A 24,810-nucleotide genomic window follows, 5' to 3' on the forward strand; every position below is an offset into this window, starting at 1 on the left:
CTGCGTCAGCCTGCAGATTTGAGCTGAGAAGCTAACCTCGAGTTTGTGCTCACATGATTTCGTCAAGGCATCATTAAAACTAGATTGTACAATATTATTTTTTACTAACTTTGGGTGAGCAGTACCATGTGCTAAAATGGGATTATTGCTCCTGGGCTCGAATGTTCTGCACACATGATTAGGTGTGAAAGTAAGCCTTAGCTCAAGAAAGCGCGTGGAAATCATTGTCTGGCTCTTCGTTAGTCAATTCGATTGGTACGAGTGTCGTCGTAAATACGGTCAGAACTTGTGGCAGCTGGCCTAATAAGCCCCATTACTGCAATTTGAAAAGATGCCATAATAAGCTTACACGCGAAATAGTGGAAGTCGCCCTGATCGCGAATCTCAATGGTGGATGCGTCAGCACAGCCTCTGTTTTCCTTTCGAGTAAAGAGAATGCATTCATCTCTAGTTTTACCTCATTTTATCCTTCATTAATTGACACTCTTTACACGCTGTTATTTTATATACTTGATTTTATCTTTTTCAATTTATTTCTATCTGGTTTTCTCACTCCCTAACGTTTAACACCTTCTGTATCGAGTGTTTCATTCTACATGTGAGTCGCATTTTTTTAATCATCCTTTCTTTTTTGCCGCGCTGATCACTTTTATTTGAAAATTTGCATCCCTTTCCGTTCCTTCATTTTTGGACTATATCATGTGTTCACCTTTAAAAAAACAAAGAACTGCACAAGAATGCTGAATTGGGCGAGTTGGTGCATTTTAGGAAACGTAGCGCAAAGAAGACAGGTTGCTTAAAACCTTTTTTTTCGCTTCCACATGTTTGTTAAGAACTGAAAATATTGTTGATTCTTTCACGCAGTGTTTGCCACTGGCTTATTATTATCAGACTTGCGCCATTTTATTTCCACCTCATGTTGCTTCTTCTGTTAATCGTAGGCTAGACTTATTAAGCATATATATATATATATATATATATATATATATATATATATATATATATATATATACTTATTGCGGTTATTTTACTCGACATCTGGGTTTTGTATGCGCCGTGTTTTTTTTTTTTTTTTTCGCCATGTGTTTAGATTTTTTGTCCCTTCACGTGGGCGTTTTTTCTGTAGGTATATATGATGCGGCTCGCAGATTACCAAGTTTAAAGAAAAAAATTTCAGTTGTTCATCTGTGCTTTATCCTCGTCCGGCTACGCGCTGCAAAAATCAATGGAAAACCAACTAGCCCTACTAGCCTTTGTCAAGTTTACTCATGCTTACTTTCGGCTTCAGCGAATGAAGCATTTAAAGAATGGCGCGTCAGTATTACCGCAGAGGATCGTTTGCCTCCTACTTCAAAATTATATAATGCGTTTACTCATACAACAAAAAATTGGCTGTGGTTTAGCTCTGGTTAATCCTAGTTGAATTGCGAATGTCTACGCTTGTGGTTAAACGTTTGGTTTAGATCTGTTGTATAGGCAAGATAAACTGTTCAGGTAACGACTAGGCTTTTATTCTTTATACCAATGATGACGCTGCGAGGATCAGTGTTTCTACTCTGCTGACCCATCAACGAATTAGCGCTGAGGGGGAGAGCAGAAGAGTTCAGGATCTCGCTACAGAATAGATATTCAGCTCTAACCGAGGATGACGACATTACCCTAGAAGCAATGAACAATAATTTCAGAAATATCATTACTGAGTGCGCTGTAGACGTAGGTGGTAGGATAGTTAGAGAGGATACCGGTAAGCTGTCTAAGGAGACGAAAGATTTGACTAAGAAACGCCAGAGTTTGAAAGCTTCCAATCCACCAGACCAGATAGAATTGGCCCAGATATCAAAGCTAATCCATAATCGCAAGGTGGCCGATATAAGGAAGTATAACATGGAGAAAACTGAGCATGCGGTAAAGAACGGCGGAAGCCTTAAAGCGGTAAAGAAGAAATTGGGAATAGGCAGAAACCAGACGTATGCGATAATGGACAAGGCGGGCAACGTCATCACGAATATGGACAAGATAGTCAAAGTAGCCGAGGAGTTCTATACAGATCTCTACAGTAGCCAAAGTAGTCGGGACCGTAATGAGATTGGCGGCAGGGAAAAACAGTCGGACGTTCCACCAGTGACGAAGGACGAGATCAAGAAAGCGTTAGAAACTATGAAAAGGGGGAAATCAGCTGGAGAGGATCAGATAATTACAGATTTGTTAAAGGACGAGGGGATATCGTGCTAGAAAAACTGGCCACCCTGTATACGCAGTGCCTGGTGTCATCGACGGTACCGGAACCATGGAAGAATGCAAACATTATCCTCATTCATAAGAAAGGGGACGCTAAGGACCTTAAAAATTACAGACCAATCAGCTTACTGCCTGTTACGTAGGTATTTACTAAGGTAATCGCTAATAGAATCAGAACAACCTTAGACTGCAATCAAGCAAAGGATCAAGCAGGTTTTCGGAAACGGTACTCTACTTTCGATCATATCCATACCATCAACCAGGTGATATAAAAATGCTCGGAATATAACCAACCCTTATACATAGCATTCATTGATTACGAAAAAGCATTTGACTCAGCTGACACCTCGGCGGTGATGCAGGCATTGCGAAATCAGGGAGTAGACGAGCCGTACGTGAAAGTGCTGGAAGATATATATAGTGGCAGCACAGCAACCATAGCACTGCATAAAGAAAGTAACAAAATTCCCATAAAGAAAGGTGTTATGTAAGGAGACACGATCTCCCCAGTACTATTCACAGCTTGCTTAGAGGAAGTATTCAGAGACTTGGAATGAGAGCAGTTAGGGATAAGGGTAGATGAAGAATACCTCAGTAATTTGCGATTTGCTGATGACATTGCCTTGCTAAGTATTTCGGGGGATGAACTGCAAATAATGGTTGATGGCCTAGACAGGAAAAGTAGAAAGGTAGGCTTAAAAATCAATATGCAGAAGACTAAGGTAATGTTCAACAGCCTCGGGAAGGAACAGCCGTTTACATTAGTTAGCGAAGCACTGGAAGTAGTAGGCAAAGATGTCTACTTAGGACAGGTAGTAACCGCAGATCCGGGCCGTAAGGAAATAACAAGAAGAATAAGATTGGGATGGAGCGCATTTGGTAAGCACTCGCATAATATGACTACCAGCTTACCGGTATTGCTCAAGAGAAAAGTATACAACAGTTGCATCTTACCTGTACTCATCTATGGGGCTGAAACCTGGAGGCTAACCAAGAGAGTTCTACTTGAGTTGAGGACAACCCAGAGGGCTATGGAACGAAAAATGGTAGGGGTAACATTAAGAGATAGGAAGCGTGCAGAGTGGGTCAGAGAAATAACTCAAGTTACTGACATTCTAGTAAAAATTAAGGAGAAATGCGCATGGGCAGGACATGTAGTGCGAAGAGAGGATAACCGATGGTCGCTTAGGGTAACAAACTGGATTCCAACGGAAGGAAAGCGTAGCTCAGGGCGGCAGAAAGTTAGGTGGGCGGATGAGGTTAAGAAGTTCGCACAGAACCGGGTTGATTGGAGAAATATGGGAGAGGCCTTCGCCCTGCAGTGGGTATAGTAAGGCTGATGATGATGATGACGACGATGACGGTGATGATAATGATGGTGATGATGTATTGTGAGCATATTTGCTGTTGGGCAAAGAAAAGCGGAGCTGACTTGCTGGTATTTTTTTTCCTTGCGCTCAGATTATACTGCAAAACGTGTTTCTTTGCATATCCGTAGTGATGTGCCGTTAAGCAAAATCAAGCAACAATAAAATAATGAATAAAACTATCAGAGAGATTGCAGTTAATGACGTGGAATCGACACTAGCCGGTGCATGCATGAGGATGTCGTACAAAATAAAGCAGGAAGTGAAGAAGACGGAGACATTAAGAGAAAAAGGCGGAAGGAAAAAAGTAAGCACGGGGAGCCGACCACGATGGGGAAAAAAAAGAAAATGCAAGGCTGCCTGAGCGCTGAAAGCTGACGCCGCGCAAAAGACAAAGGACGTCCCTTCACTCGATCATGAGCACGGGCCTCGGATGAGCAAAGCCGTCAGGACGACGTTCGGACATTCCAACGAGATTGCATGTCTTTTGCGTTTTTTCCCTCCGTCATTCAGTGGTGTGTCATTAGCCATTGATGTTTTATTTTATTGCTTTTCATTCCCATTATAACCCAAGAGCAATAGCTCAAACTTTTCAATAAAGCAGCGGCAATTAAACATAAGTACGCGAAATTTCGATAAAATGCCACAGCACTTCCGTAAAATAAAATAAATGCAACGCATCCGCAACAACTCTTTGATCGACAAGGAGTATGAGAGAGTAAAGCAAACGCGTGCAATGTCTTTCAACCGACGCGGTGCAAAGCAAGGACTGCCCGCACAAAGGACGAATGATCGACAACAGCGTCGATTTACTGCAGCCAGTGCAGCCTCTTGTCTCAGTCCTCACGTCAATAACTAAAGCGTAATCCCTACTTTTTCACCCTTCCGTTGCTGTTAAACTGAAATGCTTGCGGTGCTATCAGAAAGGTCGAAATGCAAAAGAGAATAGAAGGGAATACCACAACTGTGGGGCAGACGCGACAAAGCAGCAAAGGATGGATAACAAGCGCCGCCTGGAAGGGAAACGAGTCAACGATGAAAGTAAACGGAGAAGGAAGCGCGAAGGTGAACAGAGGAGGCCAGACGGCGGCCTTGGCCCCGCAGCAGTCGGTCGCGTAACGGAGCAAACATGCGCGTCACTGTTGCCCCGGCAACGCTGGGTGAAAGCGCCGCTGCCGAGGCTGTACGAACATCTCCTTTCGTCGGCCGCGGCGCGAAAAAAAATATAGAGAGCATTCCTAGGAGACGAAGGCTTCCGAAGTGCGTCATCACTGTTCCCCGCACTACTTTAGCCGTGCCACAAATTGATAAAGGCCAGGGATGGCCCCTGATTAAAAGGTGAAAGGCTCTATATGGAGGTCCTGCTTGTTTTTTTATCTTTCATTTTTCACTTTTTTTTTTTTTTTTGCTTGTGAAGACATGTAGTTGACGTAGGACGAGGAGTTATCTATATTTAAAAGTGATTACCAATGAGTGATAGATCCGGTGTTCTACAGAATTACATAATGTCTTAGCGTTTAAAAACCTCTTGGGGCCCTTTCACGACGTCAGCGATTATGCGCTAAAAATAATTCTCGCTGCTTTTGCCGTTGCTTGTCCGAAACTTGGAGCGCCGACAGCAAAGTTAATTTATTCCCATTCACTCAAATTTCCGAGAAATTCATAAAGGACTAGTTAAGTACCGCGAGTTTTAATCCGCATTTCGTCTTGGTGCATCTCACGTCCCGTGCGGTCGATTGCTCTTACATGTTGTTTGTGCCAGCCTATGGTAAGTTAAACAGGCATTTCCTCTGTTGAAATCGCGCTCGAGGACTAGTTCTGTCAGTGAACAAAACAGCGTAACGTACATGACCAAGCATCTTTTTCTTCCGTTGTGGGTGAAAGCGTACAAGCACACGAAAAGGAAGAAATCGATAATTCCCAAATCAAATGGATCTAATGAAGCAAGCAACCAGCAGCGCAGACGGAAGGACTCTGAAACTTTCTTTCTTTTCAATAAAAGCACTTCAATCAATTCAACTTATTACTTCAAAACTTCATTACGTCAAACGGAGGTTTTTATCAGACGCTGCTGTTGTGGCTGCTTTAAGTGCAAGCATTTCCTGGTTTTCGACCACCTTCATTCATCATTCATTAGACTTATTTTTTACCTTGTTTTATTCCACCGAGTAAAGATGTTTCTCTCGCTCTTAAGTTTCCGTGTATACATCATTTCATTCTTTTCTGCAATTAGTGCATTTTTGTTTGCAGTTCTTTATTATTTACAATTTCCCATACTGTTTCTCGCTAGCATTGTATTATAAAATTTCCTCTGCACACTTGTATATATATTCTTTCTCCTCTTTTCCGCCTAGAAAATTACCCGCGAATTTCATTCATTTTGTCGTAGGAGGTCCTCCGGACAGTTTATACTTCGGGACCTTCTTCTGTAATATCGATAATCATGTACATGTATCCCACAAAGAAGACAAAGATGTTGATGATGATCTTTAAATTATCCGCTGATAAGATTAAAGCATATTATTCAACGCGTCGGCCGGCATTCGTCTAGGGTAGAAATTCAATCATTGAGCAAAACTATTATCCGTCCACATCATTACTTCCGCGTCATTAGTTTTCTTGAGGGAGATGTCTCTTAGTTTCTCGCTTTGTTGCCTACGAACCTTTTTGCTGCATATTTTGCTTAGAATATACAACGGAACTGGTCGTCTTTAAAAAACCGCACCTCAGAATCGTGCACATACTTCTCCAGTAAGGACCTTCATTTAATTTCCTTCGTCGTCGCAATATTTTTCGTGATAGTTGTGAACCAGCAACTGTACAGGACATCACTTAATACTGAACAATAACCGATTCTAAGCTAACGTACGGTCACGCTGCCGTTCACACTGGGTTCTGCACATAGCTTGAAAGCCATGAGCCCGATCATTAAACGTCTTTGCGTACGCGCGGTAAGACCATGAAGCGCTCTGCCAACTGCGTTCTTAGGTGAGCGTTATTCCTCTCTCAACTCGAATTGGTTGTTTTCAACGCAGGACACTGCGCACTAGTTTCATCCAGAGGCTGGCAACATGGAAAAGAAGACGTCGGGCCCCAACGTGTTCACCCTGGCGTTCCTGGGCCGAAATTCCTGCCGGGAAAAGGCGTCCCCTTTCACGGCGCCACAAGGACTGGCCATCTGCAGAGAGGTGAGGAGGACTGCGAACAAAAAGCGATGGAACTGTTGTGCTACAGTTGTGCTCACTCTGGCATTACACGTGCTGGGCGAGTACCGACGCGAAAAAAGAATGGCACAATGAGAACTGTGCAAGCTGACGTTACCAAATAACAGCCGTTTCAAGCTGACTATTTCTGGCTTTTTAATTTTGTTTATTTATTCATTTATTTTCTATTTTATTTTTTTACATACTGCAGGCCGTGAGGACCAAGAAGGAGTTGATTAAAAACAATTACAAGTGAGCAATAACACTACAATGCGAACCAAACAGAGCACGAGTAGCAGGAACTGAAAATGATAATGGCAGAGAATGAAATAATGCTAAACATGGTCATTTGCCAGGTCAAGAGGCTGGCAAGCTGTTCCAAGCACTGACGGTCTGCGGAAAGACAGCGTACGGGGTTAGAGAAAGTGGGTTGGAGTATCGGGTTTGTCTGGTGTTCGATAGTGTTTATTCCAAGTTGATGGTTAAATAATAACTATAAAAGCTTCAATCGAAGAAATTGTCGCCGGGACTGAAGGGTGTTACGACCATGCATCCGCATTTGCGCGCTCTATTGTTCGCCTGTGGGCATGGATAAGTGCTGTGGAGATGTGGTGATGGTCCCATGGCTCTAAGTGAGCCTGTTTCCATAAATCCTTTTTGTAAGCCTGTTTTGCTTTGTGGACACCCTGCAAATGCCAAATTGACCCTGTCAAGAGAACGTCTGGAAAAACACAAAGAAACGTCCCCCTGCGGGAAATAGCAGGAAGTGCTTTCTTTCTTTTGTTCACCCTTCCAGTCCAGAAGTGCTATCCTCCGGTGATGAATGCCTCCTATCCAAAGGAGACAACAGAGTGACATGTCCGCTGACGTGCAGGACAAGAAAGGAGCATGACGCATACGGCCATTAAATGATTTCCCGGGAATGCAGGAAAGATTTGCAATTGTCGAAAACGGACAATGCTGGGAGCGTATGCGGCGCCCACGTGCACTTGGGTTTCTGAGAAGTAAATCCACTTGCCGGAACCAGCTGCCTATCGATTCTTGGCTGAAGAATAGAAATGTACCTCCTCGCCGTTCCCAAGCTTTTCCCGCCAACAAGTGACCAGGCTCAACGAAACAATGCCGGGCCAGTCAGTACTTCAGACCATCAGTGCAGTGATGTGTTCGATTGGATGCCGATATCTGAGGGGCGTGCCCTGGATTTGGTTGGTCAGCATCTTCAGAGAGGGGCTGGACATAGGGGGTTTTAAGGACGCTGCAGAGCACGAAATGTCGCTCTGGGCCCTGGGTAAACGGCTCATCCAGTCGCTTCTCGCTATGAACTCTTAACGCTTGCCATTTTACTGATGTACCCTTCTTTTTCGTGTAAATAATCTTGTAAATAACTTTCTCAAAGTGCCATTAAACCTGCTTGTACATATTTCACCAACTTCGAAGATTCAGTCCTTCTTCAACCCCGAGTCTCTGCACGCTACCAAGTGAAGGCCGGGTCGACATAGCCCCAGCGTCACGACAACTGGTGGCAGCGGTGGGATCTGAATCTACAAGCCACAACATCTGATGACTGGAGGTGGGATCTGGATCTACAAGCTACAACATCTGGTGATTCGAGGTGGATCAGAATCTACAAGCCACAACATCTGGTGATCGGAGGTGGCATCTCAAGCAACAAGCAGGAGCAACAATCGGCCAACAAGAGAGCAGCTCGGAACATCGATCGCATGTGTGGGTGAGTGCTTGGCTTTTCTTCTGATGTGGACCAGGTTCTAGAACAGGGTTAGATTTTAGAACTGGTAAAAAGTGTTGAAACGCCTTTAGGTTTGGTAGTTTGCACTGTTGTTTTGGAAGTAGCCGACACTCGGAGCGATCATGGACCTACAAAAGCTGCAGAAACCGGAACTGTTGCAATTGTGTGAGGAATTGGGAATTGATACAAGTGGTTTGGCACGAAAACCTTTGATTATAAAGGCAATCACAGATTTGGGAGCCGATGATGAGGAGCTCAGTGAAGCATGGAACCTCATCGCCCAAAAAAAGGAGGAGCAGCTCAGACAGCAGAAAGAGCGGGAAAAAGAGGAAAAAAGGCGTGAGCGTGAACTTGAGAGGGAAAAAGAGGAAAGGGAGCGCGAACGTCAGAGGGAAAAAGAGGAAAGGGAGCGCGAACGTCAGAGGGAAAAAGAGGAAAGGGAGCGTGAACTTGAGAGGGAAAAAGAGGAAAGGGAGCACGAACGTGAGAAGCTTGAAAGAGAAGCAAAAAAGCTGGACCAAGAAATTGAGCTCCGGAAATTAGAACTAGAGTTGAGCAAGAGGTCGGGCGATTGTCCCCAGCTAGCGGTACCTCGTCTCAACAAGGAGGCAGATTTCAAGATGTCAAAGTACATGCAGCCATATGTGATATCAGGGGATATCGGTCTGTATCTGGCTAACTTTGAGCGAACCTGCGAAAAACTGTCCTTCCAGCGAGACACTTGGTCTCAGAGATTATTGACGGTTCTGCCCAGCGAGGCAGCGGAGGTTGTCGCGCGGCTAAGCAAGGAGGACGCGGACAACTACGAGAAGGTCAAAGCTTGCCTTCTCAGAAAGTATAGGCTTAGCGCCGAGGCGTTCAGACAACGTTTTCGGAACGCTACTAAGTCCAGGAACGAGAGTTACCCTGAATTCCTGTACAATTTAAGAGTAAATTTGGGCGAGTGGCTAAAGAGCACAGATTCCTACAGTGATAGGGACGCTGTAGTCGAGCGAATTCTTTTGGAGCAGTTTTATAACTGCCTCCCAGAAAAAGAAAGAAATTGGTTACAGGACCGAGGCGAAATTAAGTCGGCAACTGAAGCTGCCGAACTCATTGAGGAGTACGCTTCGCGCCGACAATTCAGCAACCCAGCAGTGGATAGGCTCCGCAATCCCAAGTTGAGTGTGAATAACCGTCAGAAAAGGCACTTTGCTAGATTTGCAAACGAAGAAAGGAAGGCTTCTTCAGGCAAACGCCCTAGAAAGGACGGCAGTGAGAAAAGTGGGGAAGTGACCAACGCGCAGAACACAAAGAAAAAGTTTGAGGCTAGGAAGCCGCTCACATGCTTTAGGTGTAATGAGCAGGGTCACATTGCCGTCAACTGCCGGAAAGAAAAGATTGTTTTCTCGTATGTCAGTGACTGCGATGAAAATATGCAGCTTTTGGAACCCTACCTGCATGACCTAGTAGTCAACGGGAAGCCTTGCAAGGTACTGCGCGATTCGGCCGCAACGATGGATGTTGTCCATCCGGCGTATGTGTCGCCTTCCGACTATACAGGACAGTGTGCATGGATCCGCCAGGTAGTGGAGGAACAGAGTGTGTGCTTGCCAATCGCGAACGTGGTCATCGAGGGTCCTTTCGGCGAGTTAACAACCGAGGCTGCTGTTTCAGGAAAGCTTCCTAAAAGCTATCCGTATTTGTTTTCCAACAAATCGGACATGCTACTGCGAAAGAGGGGCATCCTGTTCGGAGACAGAGTTGTGCAAGCCTTAACACGTTCAAAGGCGCGAGAACTAGCTACACTGCTCATACCAGAAAATTCCACAGTGGAGGAAACGGCAGTTAAAACAGTGGTCGATGTAGAAGATAGCGGGCCAGAAAACTTTGAGAGCGAGGCATCTCAGATAAGTCAACATGAAAGTGAGCTTGATAAGACACGGAATGAGGACGTTCTTGAAAGTAACCTCTTGCCGCCGGTGTCTAGTAATCTCACGAGACTTCTAAGTGGAACACGAGAGGACTTAGCTATGGAGCAAGCCAATGATCCCAAGAATAAGCTCGAAGTACAGTGGGAAGGACCTGCTGAAGTCGTTGCAAAGCTTTCTGACACTAACTACGCAGTGAAAATCCCCGATAGTCGTAAAGCAGTGCGCATTTATCATTGCAATCTTATGAAGCCCTATGAGCAGAGGGAAACCATGGTAAATCTAACGTTAAACCTTCCCGAGGAGATGGGGGACAACTTGATTTGCCTCAGCGGAAAAGGAAGCAACGCTCAGGAGCTTCTCAGAAAGACGGAGCAGAGAGGAGAACTAAAGAAATGCCAGCTGTCCGATCTGGGCGAAATAATAACAGAGTTTGAGGCCTGCTTCGTGGACAGGCCAGGCAGGACTGATTTGACTGAGCACGATATTGAGCTGATTTCAGACGTGCCAGTGCGATCAAGGTGCTACCGATTTTCTCCAAGGCAAAGAGAAATTCTGGTTAGGGAAGTAACTCGCATGCTGGAATTAGGAGTAATAAAACCCTCGGAAAGCGATTATGCTTCGCCTATGATCTTAGTAGAAGCTCCAGGTAAAGACCCTAGGCCTGTGGTAGACTACCGAAAGCTAAATTCTCTCACCAGGGATCAAGTGTATCCTATTCCGAATATTGAGGAGAGAGTAGAACAGGTCAGTAGAGCGGCATATGTGACTACGCTGGACCTTACTCGAGGATACTGGCAAGTACCGCTCACTGAACGCGCCAGCAGATACGCGGCTTTCGTCACTCCGACGGGCAGCTACCAGCCAACAATGATGAGTTTCGGGCTCAAAAATGCTCCATTTTGTTTTTCCCGACTCATGGATAGGGTTTTAAAGGGGTGTGAAACATTCGCGGTGCCTTATTTAGACGACATTGTGGTTTTTTCCGACTCATGGGCGGACCATATGGTACATCTAACAGCTGTACTGAGCCTTTTGCGTCAAGCTGGACTAACCGTAAAGGCCGAGAAATGTTGCCTGGCAAGGGCGACCGTGGACTACTTGGGTCACAATGTAGGTCAGGGTTTCAGGAAACCCAGCGAGATTAAGATTTCTGCGGTAGCAGACTATCCGCGGCCGAGCACGAAGACGGAAATTCGAGCATTCCTAGGTCTGACGGAATACTACAATCACTACATCCCTAACTATTCAGCTTTGGCTAGCCCTCTGACCGACGCTCTCCGCAAGACAGAACCGACAAATGTAGTCTGGGACGAACAAAAGGAAGCCTCCTTCGTAAACCTGAAGGCTGTGCTGATTAGCCGTCCGGTATTGCGAGCTCCAGACTATGCCCGAGAATTCACGGTCCAGTGTGATGCCAGTGATCGAGGGCTAGGTGTTGTTCTCTGCCAGAGAGATGACGACGGTAATGAGCACCCCGTGCTCTACTTGAGCAGAAAACTGAGTTCTAGAGAGAGGGCTTATTGCGCGTCAGAGAAAGAGTGCGCTTGCATTGTATGGGCCATTCAAAAATTGAAGTGCTATCTTGGAGGGGCCAAATTCACCGTAGAGACGGACCATTGTCCCCTGGCTTGGCTGCAAACTGCGACATCGAAGAACAGTCGCCTTCTTAGGTGGAGCTTGATTTTACAGCAGTACAATTTTGAAATAAGATACAAAAAGGGGAAGTTAAATGGGAATGCGGACGCGCTTAGCCGCTGTTTCTAAGCAGTCCGAGGTGTTCCTCACCATGTATCCAAATTGATAATCAGGTTTTTATTTTTTTTTCTCGTGCGCTTGTATATGTGTGACTATGTAAAGCAGCACGTTTGGTTTTCTAGGAATACGTGGGTCCTGAACGTCTTGAGAGTGGGCTTTTCTCGAACAACAATGGCAGTTTTCTTTTGACCTGGTCTCTTCAGACGGGAGCCGAGTGCTTGCTTCGACATGTGGTTGAGTTTCAGACAGCTCGAGCAATTTGGCCTACGACAATCAAGACAACGCGACAAGCAACAGCGAGCTTCAAGCGTTCACGTGCAGGCCATTAAGTCGTCTCTTCATGCAGCAGCTGCGACTGCTGCCCTCCGAGACTCTTCTGGCGGGGGAGGAGGCTGTTACGACCATGCATCCGCATTTGCGCGCTCTATTGTTCGCCTGTGGGCATGGATAAGTGCTGTGGAGATGTGGTGATGGTCCCATGGCTCTAAGTGAGCCTGTTTCCATAAATCCTTTTTGTAAGCCTGTTTTGCTTTGTGGACACCCTGCAAATGCCAAATTGACCCTGTCAAGAGAACGTCTGGAAAAACACAAAGAAACGTCCCCCTGCGGGAAATAGCAGGAAGTGCTTTCTTTCTTTTGTTCACCCTTCCAGTCGAGAAGTGCTATCCTCCGGTGATGAATGCCTCCTATCCAAAGGAGACGACAGAGTGACATGTCCGCTGACGTGCAGGACAAGAAAGGAGCATGACGCATACGGCCATTAAATGATTTCCCGGGAATGCAGGAAAGATTTGCAATTGTCGAAAACGGACAATGCTGGGAGCGTATGCGGCGCCCACGTGCACTTGGGTTTCTGAGAAGTAAATCCACTTGCCGGAACCAGCTGCCTATCGATTCTTGGCTGAAGAATAGAAATGTACCTCCTCGCCGTTCCCAAGCTTTTCCCGCCAACAAGTGACCAGGCTCAACGAAACAATGCCGGGCCAGTCAGTACTTCAGACCATCAGTGCAGTGATGTGTTCGATTGGATGCCGATATCTGAGGGGCGTGCCCTGGATTTGGTTGGTCAGCATCTTCAGAGAGGGGCTGGACATAGGGGGTTTTAAGGACGCTGCAGAGCACGAAATGTCGCTCTGGGCCCTGGGTAAACGGCTCATCCAGTCGCTTCTCGCTATGAACTCTTAACGCTTGCCATTTTACTGATGTACCCTTCTTTTTCGTGTAAATAATCTTGTAAATAACTTTCTCAAAGTGCCATTAAACCTGCTTGTACATATTTCACCAACTTCGAAGATTCAGTCCTTCTTCAACCCCGAGTCTCTGCACGCTACCAAGTGAAGGCCGGGTCGACATAGCCCCAGCGTCACGACAAGGGTAGGTATCGAATTGGATTTCATTAGTGCTTAGACAAAGGAAGTGCGAAAACATGAATCGCGGACAGCTTTCCTCTGGATCCGATCTAGTGCGTTTATGTTGGTGATGGTGTAAGGGTTACCATAGCATACAGGCGTATTCAAATTTAGTTCTTGTAAGCGTTTCGTATGCTAATCATTTAACTTGGAGAGGTGCAACTTTTGCGCGGAGTGCGCTCGCTGAAGGATGGCACATTTTGTCACTGCATCGTGATCGCATTAATGCATGCAGTCTGGTGAAACAAGCTATGCAAGAGGAAATGTTTTATGGATAATATTTATCTCGCAGTTTTGCTGTTATAATGCTCCTTGCAAAAAAAAAAAAAAAAGGAATGAAATCTGTCCGCAGCAGAACTATACTTGCATATGAGTGGTCTTAAAATCGAAGCTTTTTTTTTTTACTTTACAATGCGGAACTGTTATTTACTAAAACTTACAATTTAGTGATGGTGTTGATGCTAGTGAGCCCTCATTTTGGCTTCTGTGCCCGACGTCTAAATGCTTGCCGACACATTGGTGGAAACAAAGCTGGCACTTTCACCATAGCGTTTGTTTTTCAATGCTATCGCAATGATACCAGTTGAAATTCGACATAGTTTTGCTGGTATCAATAAATCTTGCATAGTAGATGACGCAGCTAAAAAAAAAACTACATTTCACTGATGTGAGCTCGCGAAAGACACGCGAAAGCAAGCTACCTCACAGATCCCTCCAATGCAAGGGGAACAAATTTTTGAGCGTTCGAGTAATGATCACTCTATAAATTTATGTAACCAAGCAAACCTTTTCTTTTTCTAATGAGTAGTTCTGTTGTAATATAAGATCAAAGTTATTTTCAGCTTTATAGCCCAAAAAATGGTATGTTTTTACAAACGGGCTCTTCCCTTTTATATCTGTACTTATATCGAAAAGGTACGTGTGCTGTTGCATTTTTTCTGTGCTGCCCTCGAAACTGCAACTTTTCAAAACCTCGAGTCCGTCGGAGCACACTTAGGTGCGAGGGTGCGTCTCCGCGCAGGCCGAGGACAATGAGGAATCTTCGTGCACCACCAGTGGTCTGGGCAGTCAGCAGGACCTCGCCGGCCTCCCAAGCAGGGGCAAATGGGCGGGCAAGGCGGACTTCGTCTTCGGATGCATCAGCTACGCCGTGGGCCTGGGCAACGTCTGGCGGTTTCCCTACCTCTGCTACGAGAACGGAGGCGGTAAGTAACGAGGAAATAAAAGGCTTGGACACCCGAAACACGCTCCGAGGGTACGAAACAACCAAGGGAGGAAGAGATCCCTAGTTTGGGGTGTTACATAAGAAGTGGGTTTACAAAATGCAGGTGTCTACAGCAGTCGTAAATGTTGATTTCATTTTTATTTCCTTAAAGATGTATTACATAAGGGGTTAACATAAGTGCATAAACCATTTTCATGATGACAAGTGCGATATGACTTTGCATAGGAAGGTGATGGCTGCAATTTCGTGGGGAAGGTCGTTGACTTGCTGTTAGGAGGAAGAAAGACTGAAAAAGTACGTTGGCGTGAAACGGATGACCGATGCGATGAGACGTGCGTGATGGAGGCGCGCAGATGTTGTTTCACATCGGAAAAGTAAAATTTGTGATATGAGCACAGGCTAGAAATGTGACGACGGACGGAGACGCTTGGTAACTGTGATTGCTGTTCGAGAGACGCTGATATCGTATGAATAGGAGCGACGAATAAAACGGGCAGCTCTGTTTTGTACGGCTTCTAAAGATTCACTGAGGTATGCTTGCGGGGGATTCCAAATTGCGAATGCGTACTCAAGTTTCGACCGGATTAACGATTTGTAGGCAAGTAACTTTACATCTTGAGGTGACGTTTAAGAAAGCCTAATTTTTTATTCGCAGTTAGATGGACAGCGGTGAGGAAGGGAGCTGCGAAATGGACAGTAGTACCTGCACGTGGAGAGAAGATTTATTGATTGATTTCAGCCCCTCTTCGTCGCAGAATACACGAGCGTCTTGTCTATTTTGCCTCCATCGAAAGGCCCCACTTTGGTCCCGAATTCTCGCTAGCAGAATATTCTAATCGTTGAGCCACAGCAGCAAGTAGGTGGTAAGCGATTTAATCGTCTCAATGTTACAGCAGCAAAAGAAAGGTGAAAAGTAACTCCTTAGAATTATGTCAAAGCCGTTGCCAAGCACGACACACCGTCTTAATCGTCTGTCGTAGCAAAGATATTCAAGAAAACCCCGTAAGAGGTAGTTTCACACTGATTCTCGATGATGGCGTGCTGAAAAACTGCTGGAAGCATAGGCTGCTTTTCACCTTCCTTTGTGGCGCGCATATGTGTTGCGCTGCTTGTGCAACATATTATGAAATGACAAAACTTGCACGCACCCAAAGATGACAGGTACAATGTATTCAGTACATCAGGAAGTCTTTGTATCCTGGAAGTTCCATGAAGGAAATATGGTCAAAACTTGTTAGAAAACGCAGCCCCACTGAAAATAAATTTTATAGAGAAGGCAAGAAAGATAGTAAATGGCAGAGATGGCGTGAATTTTGCGTTATTAAAAAAAAATCTGGAATTTGTTGTCAACCTTGCAGCTGATGTTGCTTGAAGAGGCCACATACTCGACTCCCGAACATTAAACCTAGCAGCTCACGTGTTGCTGACTGTCCGGAGAGTAGCACTGTTGTGTTGTTGAATGAAAAGAGCTGATATTGAAGATAATTTCTCAAGTGACGCGTCCCCAGCAAGGCACGTGGCCACAACCTGCGATCGAAGGCGGCTCCAACAATAGACGCAACCCTCGTCAGTGACAGTTCTGTTTACGGTCTGGAGCATGTGCTTACCGAAAAAAAATTACCAATAAACAGCCATTCTTTTATGTAGAGGCCTGAGTTAAACACGCTAAAGTACTCCGCAAGCCGATAACCAGATTCAGCCAGGACCACCCACAGCTTCAGGTCAGCAGGACGCGGCGTCCGCTTGACAAATTCCTTTGTTCTTGCTTGGTTCAGACTAAGATCTGAAAAAAAAAAACAGGAAAAAGAACGGAAAACAAAACAAAGCAGTAAAGCCAAAACCTTCCAAGGAAAGGAATGTCATCGTGGGTGGTAGTTGCTACACCCAAGACGACCCACACGGAGAACCCGTATGCTCGATGTATTTGAGCGAAAATACTTTTCAGCTTTCAGTCGCATCATCCTGTTCAATCACACAATGGGCGTCAGCATGCCATGGGCGTTAGTGGCTCTTAAGTACCGATCATGGTTTCGATTTTGAATCTTAGTCATTCATCATGAACGTTACAGAGCTCTGATTACTGGTTTTCAGTAATATTAGAGCAGTTCATTTCCTAACTATTACGCTGCGCTTAGGCTTAAGAGGCATCAACTTTCCACGAACTTTTATCTGAGACAAAATACATAAATGCAGACTGTCAAAATGTGTAACGCCGTATAACATTTGTTGTTGTTGTTATTGTGGCTGTAGGAAGAAAGAAAAGAAAATGCACGGGCCTGCTACTGGCTCTGTAGCTGAGCCACCTCCGCTGCCTCGTGCGGACAGAAAAAAAAATAGACAAGAAAGAAAAAAGAAGAAGGAAAGAAAGACGCGCGCCACAACAACAGCCGTCGTCCACCACCACCGAAGCGGTGGCGGGTGCAATGACGGCCTACAACAGATAAAAATTCAGTGGCAGGCTAGCCCCCGCCGCAAGCGGCAGTGACCTACCTGTCCCAGCCCCATCAGGGCCAGGATCAGCCGCCCTTCACCACCTCCCTATATAACACTTACTTGCGACGAAGAGTCCCCTTTTTATGCGCTCCGGAAAGTTAAAAGTCTTGCCCATGAAGCGACGCAGATTATCGCCACAGGAGCAGCACTTAAGGCTGCGCGATACGATGGAGCAAGAAAGTGCCGCTGAACCATAAGGTGTTTAATGCAAGACCATCCGAGGGGATTTCTTTATTTCTTTTTGGCTGTAAGAAAAACAAACGGAAATCGACCTGTGTCCCACATATTCAGGACCACCTTGAGCGTGTCTTGAACATATTGTAAGGCAACGCGAAGGTCGGACTTGGGGAATCAGGCTTTATTACAGACCTGAAGCCTTGGTCGCACACTGCAGCCAAACACACTCCGCGATGACGATGGGTATCTACAAGAGGGAGCAGGATGAAGATGAAGCAGCACGTTCAGCAGTGTGGAAGATGAAGCGCCACACAGTGCTCACAATATCCTCGCTGTGCCCTCAGAGAGTGCGAGTCGGTACGTGAGAACTGCCGCCGTCGGCTGCAAGGTGGAAAATAAAGTGAGATAAAACATGCTGTTGCAAGGTCGCCGATTGCGGGGCCAGATAGAGCCGTGGATGCATGCACATGCCGGCGATATGCGATCTGCACCTTCTGCGACACGTGCCTTCCCGAAGGGCAACACAGAAGGTTTCGCGGCCAAACGCCGTTCATATAGATGGCAAGATATATGTTTTGACCTACTAGCTAGTCACGAAAGCTGAGCAGCTTGCCGAATGCCTTTGCATTTCTTTGTTTGCCATGATTTACCAGTGCTCCAGCGTTCGTCCATTCGCGAGTGGCTGGCCCCAAGACTGTTGTTTCATTGGATTCGTAATTAACCAGCTTAGGTCAATCGGAGAACGAACTCCGTGAGCAGAGCTTGGTGCATCAGCGGTCATGATGATTTTTATAAAACCGTTGTCTTCCGCTAGCAAAATGAAGTTCTAATGCCACAGCACAAGGACGTTTCAGTGTAGGTATCGCTAGCCAGGGTAATTCAGCGACTGTTTGCAGCGAGCAAGGAGCGCGAAAATTTACGCACAAGACACACAAATAGACAGTTTTGCTCACTCAGCATATAGACTTTTGTTTGTTTTGTGGGGTTTATCGTCCCAAAGCGACTGAGGCTGTAAGAGGCGCCGTGGTGGAGGACCCCGGGAAATTTCTACCACCTGGGGTTCTTTACCGTGCACTGACACCCCACAGTACACGGGCGCCTTGCTTTTGGCTTCCATCAAAAAGCAGCAGCCGAGGCCGGGATTTCATCCGCGTCCTTAGTCACAATAGTCGAGCGCCGTAACCACTGCGCCACCCAAGCGGGGTCATATAGTCTTTTGTCCTTGCTCCATTTGTTTAGTATAATTGTTTCCATACTTGTTTCATTCTTGTTCACAATACGCAACCCCTCAATGGCCCTTCTGTTTCACAAATTTCCAACAAGCTTCTCTTATCAGCACAATTATACGGTGTAACTACATAGCCGCCTTAATTTCGCAACATGACAGACCCCGCAAGGGGATACACTGAAGCGAAAAAAATTTAGTTGATATTTACTGTAGAATTGGATAGAAAGCGTGCAGAGTGGGTCAGAGAAGTTACCGACATTCTAGTAGAAATTAAGAAGAAGAAATGGACATGGGCAGGACATGTAGTGCGAAGAGAGGATAACCGATGGTCGCTGAGGGTAACAAACTGGATTCCAAGGGAAGGAAAGCGTAGCAGGGAGCGGCAGAAAGTTAGGTGGGCGGATGAGATTAAGAAGTTCGCAGGGGTCAAGTGGATGCAGCTAGCACAGAACCGGGTTAAGTGGAGAAATATGGGAGAGGCCTTCGCCCTGCAGTGGGTATAATCAGGATGATGATGATGATGATGGTTTCGCCTTTGCACTATTGCAAAGCTTAATGCTGTCGTCTGATTTGACGCTGCGCATTTTCATTGGTTCTTTCTTTTTCCCCCAAAGGAATTGGTCCATCACAAAGAAGCCACATTCATTTGTTATCTGGCGTACCGGGCTGGAATTGAGCAAGTGGAAGACGAAGTCTCTTAGTCGGCCTGACGAAGACGACGCTGAGTGCGTGGAAATCGAGCCTGAACTAGTGTTACAGACTAGTGTGTGGTTTCCACTCGTAACGTCTTTGTTGGAGATGCAGGGTAGGCGTGTTTCGCTACAAGTCGCGCTGGTGGGAGTTACTTGATCGGAACGCCAACGACTCCAATGCAGTAACTTCATACGAGTACAACGCAGAGCTTTGGAAAAAAAAGAGAAAATTGCTTATGTTAGGTAAATACATGCAGTTTAGATGCGCCAGAGTGGTTTGCCCTGGTTTAGCTCTGTATTTACATATGCTCCTCTTTTGCGGCTCCCGTTGCGGACACTGGTTCAGGTACATGCGATTTGCTGCTCGCTCAATCAATGAACCGATAATTGTGCCTTTGTCGTCGCGCCGATATTGAAGCTAGAGCTTCACTACGCCCATGTCAAGCAAATGTCTCCGTTCGCAGCCGGAGCCGCTACTGCGCATGCGCCGAGCAAGCCGCAGCTTCACTGCGCCATATTGTGCAAGCTGGAAAGCTAAAGTGAACATACACGAAGGCTGACTTGCTTTCGCTCGTGTAACAAGATTCCAGCCATGCTTAACCTGCACTTTCTGGACCGAATGGAGGCAAAACGCAAAGGCGTCCGTGCGCTGTACGATGTCAGTGCACGGTATAGATCCCCAGGTGGTCACAATTATTCCTCAGCCCTCCATTTTATCTCCTTCACTCCTCTTTCTCTCTTTCCACTTTCACTCCAACTTTCATTCCCTCAGTGCAGTTCAGGTGTCCACAGAAGTGTGACAGATTGCGCCTTTCATATCTTGTAAACCAACTTACATTTACATTACGAATGACCCTGAATGGCTTGACAAGGTTAAAGTGGGACTAGCCTTAGCGCTCGGAACAAGCTTAGTCAGGTGTCCACCAAGAAGGTAGATACTGCGCCTTTGCGTTGAGAAAATGGCTTTAAAACCTGCTCGCCGCGTAACCAGTCAGGTATCCACCGCGAGTTGAGGAACATACTGCGCTTTTCCATTTGCAATAGAAAATAAATGTATGTAGTAGCAATAACTTTATTAAAACAGAGGAGTTGGGGCATGCATGCCCCTGGGCCCCCGCACGGCCCCACTACTCCCAAACGTTCATGTTCCCATTGTTCATGACGTCGGCAGCTCAGTCTGGCGATCTTCTGCCGAACCGCGGGTCCTCAGAGTGCAGCAAGGTCTCCCAATCCTCCCAGATGGTATGGTGCTCTAGACCCCACGGGGGAGGATCCGCCGGGAATTGGAACAGGATGTGGGCGAGGGTGGCGGTGGGGTCGTTGCAAAGGGTGCAGGAGGGATAGGTGAGGGTGTGGTGGTAGCGAGGCGCATTTAAGGATACGGGAGGGTGCGCGTCTGGAGACGTCGCCAGAGCGTCTAGTGGTAGTTATCTAGAGATGGGTGAGGTGGAGGGTAGAGACGTCGCTCAGCCCGATAGGCCTGCGTTAGCTCACTGAAGGAGTGCATTCGATAACGCGTGAATCCTGGATCGGAGGCCGCCGGCGCCCGGTTTAAAGAACTTCGGGCTAAAGCATTGGCGGCCTCGTTACCGGGATTCCCGGAGTGCGCAGGCACCCATATCAGCTCCACATAGCGGGGCGGGTATGCGGCGGGCGAGCTGAGTATGCTGAATGCAGAAACGGGAACTCCGTAGCCCTCCACTACGGCTCCCCTTTCTCTCTTTCCACTTTCACTCCCACCTTCCTCCCTTCCCTTACGGCGCGGTTCGGGTGTCCACAGAGCAAGTGTGACAGTTACTGCGCCTTTCCCTTCCTGTGAACCAATTTAACTTTTAACTCTACCACGCGCAAAATTTAGTATCGCAGTTTTAGAGGCAGAAACTACGTAGCGTGCTTCCGTGTGTGCAAGCACGTAGGCGATGGCTGCTTCCTCGGCTTCTTCCGATGAGGTGACCGAGGGAAGGGGACAGTAGCAAGAGGTTGCAAAAAGGAATTGGTGATGGCCAATACCGCCCCCTCATTCGTGCATGAGGCGTCCACCCATACGGCGTCCGTTTCGCAGCCGTAGTATTTGTGGAGCTCCTTTACTCGGGCTAGGCGGCGTTGCTCGTGATACTGGGGGGACATGTTGTAAGGGAGAAGCTTGATGAGAAGGAGCTCCCTTCTCCCGAGCAGTGGGAAGCCGTGCTGGTCAGCTCGGACCCGCAGATTCAACTACGGGCCATCGAGCGGGCTAATAAGGTCGCCGCCAGCCATGGACTAGCGGCCATCTAGTACGTCTCTCCTTAGACCTGCTTGAGCGACGAAATAAATGTTTTCCAATCCAATCCAAATCGGTGGAGGGGGTGAGGTATGGGAAAGAGGGTAAGGCCATTCACTGGGACGCGAATGCCTAAAGTCTCCAGGATATGGCGACTGGTGGAGGTCTTGGTGAGACGCAACTATTGGGCTTGGCGATATGCATCCGCAAGCTCCCCAACTGTGTTGTGGGGGCCAAGCTGTAGAAGGCGTTCTGTGGAAGTATTGATTGGGAGATGTAGGGCTGTCTTGAACGCCGTGCGCAACATGACGTCCAAGGCGTCCGTTTCCTGCCTTTTGAGACGGAGATAGGGGACAGTGTGTAAGAAACGGCTGAGGACGAAGGCGTGAATTAGACGACATAGGTCGTTCTCTTTCATACCTCTGTGATGGCTCGAAACTCGGCGGATGAGGTGCGATATCGAGTCTGTCACCTGCTTTAATTCCTTGAGAGTTAATGTGTTCTTGCCATTGTTCTGGATGTGATCAAGTCCCAGCACCCGGAGCGTATTCACCTCTGGGACGGGACGGCCATCGAGTTCAATGGCAATGGGTGTGGTGGGGCATCCGCGGGTTGTGGGGCGAAGTATAAGTAGCTCAGACTTGGGGAGCATGAGAGTCCGATTCTCTGGGCGTGTTCTTGTATGAGTGATGCGGCGCTTTGTAAGGTACCCTCTATGTCGCCATCACTACCGTGTGTGGTCCACAGTGTGATGTCCGCATAAAGGGTGTGTCTGAGGTGAGGTATCGTGGAAAGTTTCCGGGCGAGGGGAATGAGGTTGGCTTTGAACAGGAAAGGAGAGAGGACGGACCCCCGTGGTGTACCGACGCTGCTGAGAGTGTAGGGTGGGGAGGCCAAAATGAACCTCAGCCATGCGGTCCGTTAACAAAAAATTGGCTGTGGCTTAGCTTGGTTAAGCCTGGTAATTGCGAAGCAGTACGTGGGTTCTGCTATTGTACCGCTTGTGGTGATGCTCTGGTTATGCTTATGCTAGTATGGCTATGGTGATACTCTTGGCTGTGCTATGTTTCTGCTATGTTTGGCATGGGTAAACACGCACAGACAAGAATGGACACACACATGTTACACCCAATCAGAACGCCGCAAAAGCGGGACACATTTTGTCCACACAGCATGAGCCATTAAAGGCTTTTGCCTTAAAACCAAAGAAGCTAAACGCCACAGCCCGCCGGGACGGCGAGTGAGCCGAGTCCTACTGTCTCGACCAAAGAATTCGCGCGCCGTGTGCACGTCGTTCCGGTTTGGCTGTGCTCCGGCGTTCTGAACTAGTAGTGCTGGAACGAGATGCACATTCCACACTGTCGGTCAAACTTATAACTTCCTCACTTGCTTCTGCAGTTGATTCTGCTGCCGAAGACGCTGGGCGTTTTTTTCGCCTGGCTGCATCTTCAGCTCGTCGCTTGGAAAGCCATTCTTCTCGTTCTTCTTCTGTCTCCGTAGCTCGCTGATGCTTTCTCTTCGCAACCTGCCGAAGCGTATAGGCTGGAGGCGGCATCTCATGGGCTTGACGAGAAGAGCGGGAGTCAGGCCGCGGCCGTGGCTATGCGCCGCGCAAGGCGACGGCTTGTTGTTGTTGTTGTTGTGGCTGTAGGAAGAAGGAAAAAAAAACGCACGGGCCTGCTACTGGCTCTGTAGCTGAGCCACCTCCGCTGCCTCGTGCAGACAGAAGAGATTGATTTATTCATTGATTTATAGGAAGGGATTGCATGCGTGTGGTTACTTGCATGGGAGACAGAAGAGAAAATAGAGAAGAAAGAACAGGAAGAGGGAAAGAAAGACGCGCGCCGCAACAACAGCCGTCGTCCACCACCGAAGTGGCGGCAGGTGCAATGACGGCCTACAGCAGACAAACATTCGGTGGCAGACTCCCCTTATGGGGCAGGGGCAGGTATGTCACCGCCGATTGCGGCGGGGGCTAGCCTGCCACCGAATTTTTGTCTGTTGTAGGCCGTCATTGCACCTTCCACCACTTCGGTGGGCGACGGCTGTTGTTGAGGCCCCATTTTTAAGCAGATGGTATGACGTCACATAGCGCGCAGCGCCCCTGGTGAGAGGAGCGGGAGTCAGGCCGCGGCCGTGGCTATGCGCCGCGCAAGGCGACGGCGTGTGATGGGGCCCCGTTTTTACACAGATGGTATGACGTCACATAGCGTGCAGCGCCCCTGGTGAGAGGAGCGGGAGTCAGGCCGCGGCCGTGGCTGTGCGCCGCGCAAGGCGACGGCGTGAGATGGGGCCCCGTTTTTACACAGATGGTATGACGTCACGCAGCGAGGTCACGCGAAAGGTCAAGCGTGGCTATACGGCCTTGGCATGGCACGGGCTGAGGTGGTAGCTAAGGTAGTATTGCTTCGCCATAAAAGCCTGAATATAAGTGTACATCCGTACACCTATGTTCAGAGGAGAAGGGAGAAAGGGCAGTCATGATCGTCTGATGTTCGACGTGATCAAAGGCTTTAGACAGATCAAAAGCCAGGACTTTCTTTGTGTGACCCGGAATAGCCGGATCGAGGATGTCATGAGCGAGCTGCAGCATGGCGTCCTGAGCGGAGAGATGGGGGCGGAAGCCCACCATGCTGTGTGGGTAAAGGTCGTTGTCCGCCATGTGAAGTGTCAATCTCGCAAGTGCCACGTGCTCGAAAAGTTTCCCGAGACACGAGGTGAGCGAGATTGGGCGCAGGTGTTCTATAAGAGGCTTGTTCGGTTTTGGTATAAATATTACCTTGGCGCGTCGCCAGGACTGGGAGAGGGTGCCCTCCGTCCAGCATTTGTTGAAGTAGTCTGTAATCTATGCGACTGATTTGTCATCCAGGTTGCGGAGTATAGAATGAGATTTTGTCAATTCCCGGTGCTGAATTCGGGCGGAGAGTCAGGAGGGCCGCTCTTACCTCCGCTTCCGAAATATCAGCGTCTAGTTCCGGGTTAGGTTTTCCTGAGTAGGGGGGCGGCATGGGATTGGATGGGCCGGGTGAGGTGTATGCCCGTTGTGTCAAGGAGAGCGTCCCGGTCGCTGTAGTGTGTGTGTACGAGGCGTGTAACATGGTGT

At 47.5% G+C, this 24,810-nt stretch overlaps 1 protein-coding gene across 1 annotated transcript in view; it reads left to right on the forward strand.

Annotated features, from left to right (window-relative positions):
- LOC146207147 (sodium- and chloride-dependent GABA transporter 1-like) overlaps nucleotides 1-24,810 on the forward strand; it is an 82,822-nt gene that overhangs the window by 41,732 nt on the left and 16,280 nt on the right. Inside the window, exons 2-3 of the mRNA XM_084603002.1 lie at nucleotides 6,641-6,793; nucleotides 14,654-14,837. Of these exons, the coding sequence (XP_084459128.1) occupies nucleotides 6,677-6,793; nucleotides 14,654-14,837 (301 nt within the window). The 5' untranslated portion in view covers nucleotides 6,641-6,676. The remainder of the gene's footprint in view (nucleotides 1-6,640; nucleotides 6,794-14,653; nucleotides 14,838-24,810) is intronic.

This window comes from Amblyomma maculatum, chromosome 1 (assembly GCF_055883805.1).
Source record: "Amblyomma maculatum isolate TAMU_Amacu chromosome 1, ASM5588380v1, whole genome shotgun sequence".
Classification (NCBI taxonomy): Eukaryota; Metazoa; Arthropoda; class Arachnida; order Ixodida; family Ixodidae; genus Amblyomma; species Amblyomma maculatum.